The sequence below is a fragment of the Aplysia californica genome, unplaced genomic scaffold (genome assembly GCF_000002075.1).
Source record: "Aplysia californica isolate F4 #8 unplaced genomic scaffold, AplCal3.0 scaffold00626, whole genome shotgun sequence".
Taxonomy (NCBI): domain Eukaryota; kingdom Metazoa; phylum Mollusca; class Gastropoda; order Aplysiida; family Aplysiidae; genus Aplysia; species Aplysia californica.
Genome location: NW_004797896.1, coordinates 203,600 through 206,410, shown reverse-complemented (window position 1 = coordinate 206,410; position 2,811 = coordinate 203,600). Strand labels below are relative to the sequence as shown.

Sequence of the window (2,811 nt, the reverse complement as noted above, 5' to 3'; positions counted from 1 at the left end):
AGGATTGAGATAACTATTCAGAACACGACTCACCTCCGTTGAATATGTATCCGAGCGTGTCCTCTTTGTTGCTGTCAGCGCGTTGTCTCCCTTGCAAGAGTTCTGTGGCCGCTGACGTCACCACATCCCAGGCAAAAGTAATGTCGTCATCACAGGCGTGCTCGGTACACAAGGCAAACCTTCAAGGGTTAACGAGAAAACGTGTGAATCATCCAGTGCAAACTTTTCATGTAAATTTTCAGTAATGAACACTTTCGTTTATTTTTATCAAAATTAAAAAGTGCAAAAACGGTTTTTAAAAAATCATTTAAACTCTGATTGATCGTTGTTGGGTTTTTTTCTCCGGAGTCTTCATCTAATATGTGTTTCAGAAAGCTATATATATATATAAATATATATGTGTGTGTATTTATTTGTTTATTTATTTATTTATCTTTACCTGATGACGTAACGCTCATTCAGCATGGAGGGCACCATGTGAAGTTTGCCGGAGTCGTTGATGACCTTCAACAGTTTCTGGGTCAGCGTGTTGGGGCCCTTTTGGGGACAGGTTGGAATAAATTGTCATGTTTGACGAACAATATAATTATCAAGAGTTAAAAACTTGCCGGGCATTTAGTTTGGTGATAGCAAGTTTGAGTACTAGGGGTGGAGGGGGAATAGAAAAATTCACTGCTGTCCAGCATTACATTTTTTAGGAGCGAAAAAGAGAGAGGGAAACAAAGAGAGGGACGGAAAAAGGAAAGGTTAATAAAAAAGAGAGGGGGATGAGGAGAGATGGGGAGAGAGAAGGGTAGAAAGAGAAGAAAAGGAGGGGGAGAGGGAGGGAGAGACAGAGAAAAAGAAAGAAAGCAAGAGAAAGAGAGAGAGAGAGAGAGAGAGAAAGAGAGAGAGAGAGAGAAAGAAAGAGAGAGAGAGAGAGGGGGAGAGAGAGAGAGGGGTGGAGAGAGAGAAACAGACATACAGAAAGCCACAAAAACATCCAAAGACAACCCCCACCCCCATCCCTAAAAAAACGCCACAACGTAACTATCTTTATCTCAGCTATCATCAAAATCAACAAAACAACAGAACAAACGACACCACAGAAAGCGACTGCACACTCGACTCACCACGAGACGGAAGCAGACGAGACCCATTGTGACGTCACCGAGCACCTCAAACCTTTCGTCCCCCAGAACTTTCCTCTCGAAGCATTTGGCCAGCCGGCAGTGCTGTGGGCAGACATGTTTGTGTTGGATAATGTTTTGTTTCATTTTTACACTATTTAAAAAAAAAAAACACTTTATTTTTTTGGTCCTAATTTTCCTAATTAAGGTAGTGAAGACCCGCGTTCTGGTTATCCGACAAAGCTTGAAGATTGAAGATGCGCCTTTTTTGGAACTGTTTAAAAATGAATCCTGGCCTCGTTATTCATACACATTTTTAAAAAAATGAATCCTGGCCTCGCTATTCATACATTTTAAAAAATGAATCATGGCCACTCTATTCTGACATATAAAAAAAAATCCAGTTTTGTCTTCCGTATAAGAAACTTAAAAGGGCAGGTAATCAGTGATTGCATACTTTGAAATGTGCAAGTTCGTGTTTCAGATTCGTTCTGATTTGTGCATGATAGTTCGAAATTTGCGGCAACATTTACTTTGTGTCTTCTGCTGATTGGACGTAATGTATGAGTACGCTACGCCCTTAAAGAGTTAATGATGTTGCATCATAATAGACGCGAACAAGGCTTTCATATTAACTTTTCTCCCAAGTATACTTTGGTAAAATTTAATTTTTACCTCTCGAATGATTTTTTGCAATCCCTCGACGCCGTATGTACGTAAGACAAACCACAGCTTAAGTGCTCGGAAACGGCGGCTCAGTGGAATTCCCCAGTGCTGAAGAAAGAAAATACGAACAAATTAGAAATAGTAGGCCTTATTAATGATAAGAACATACAGACATTGCTAGGATGAACAGAAGTAAGGCAAGGCTAGAACTGAATGATCGATGGCGTTATAGTTTAGTTTTGGAAAAGCAGGGATAATTGTTCAAATCCTCAGTTTTTACTGTTTATTTAATCAAATTTAATTTATTTTGCACTCTTGTGACATGGACTGGTTTGATGTCAACAAGCAGACATATGCATTTTAATATACAGAACAGACACAAAAAAGGAGGAAAATCCACATTGTGTATAAAATAATGACATCCAAATGCCTTTAGTGAAAATATCAGCAGAGATATAATTCGGTCCTTTTGAAAAATTGTAGCCCTCAATCACAGTAAATAATGTGATGCACTTATCGCCAACTGTAAACTTTCTGAAAGTTGCTGTGAAAAGAAAAAATAAAACAAAAAGAAAAAAAATGCTACGAAAAGAAAGACAAAATCAAACCAAGCAAAACAAAATCCAGAGTTCTCTCGTCGACCTTACCCTCAGGTCGATGGCCTTGTCTCCATGTTTGTGCTGGAGGTACAAGGGGTCAACGGTCAAGGCCGTTGTCAGGTCATCCACATTCTTGACCCTGTGCGAGGACATACAAGTAAATAAATAAATAATATAGATAATTTTTATAGCGTCTACTCTTATCAAGTGCAGACAGCTTCAGGCGCTTTACATCAATTAATCCAAGTACTCAAAAAAACACAAAAAAAACCAACAAACAACAGGAAAATAAAAAATCCACCTGTAATTATTATGTTAAAGACAATATGTCAGGCGGCGTGGTCGAGTCACTCGTCGTCAGCAAAGCTGTCTTGTACGCCATTGCTCGGCACCGCAGTATCTATCCGAAGACTTCTCCGTCGGGGATAGACCAGTCC

The 2,811-nt window shown here is 39.4% G+C and overlaps 1 protein-coding gene across 1 annotated transcript in view; it reads right to left on the bottom strand.

The window, feature by feature from the left end:
* Positions 1-2,811, bottom strand: part of LOC101850908 (aromatic-L-amino-acid decarboxylase) — a gene marked incomplete in the record, with an annotated part of 24,097 nt that overhangs the window by 2,850 nt on the left and 18,436 nt on the right. The window contains 5 exon segments of the mRNA XM_035972256.1: positions 34-179; positions 440-537; positions 1,113-1,214; positions 1,785-1,883; positions 2,423-2,513. Of these exon segments, the coding sequence (XP_035828149.1) occupies positions 34-179; positions 440-537; positions 1,113-1,214; positions 1,785-1,883; positions 2,423-2,513 (536 nt within the window).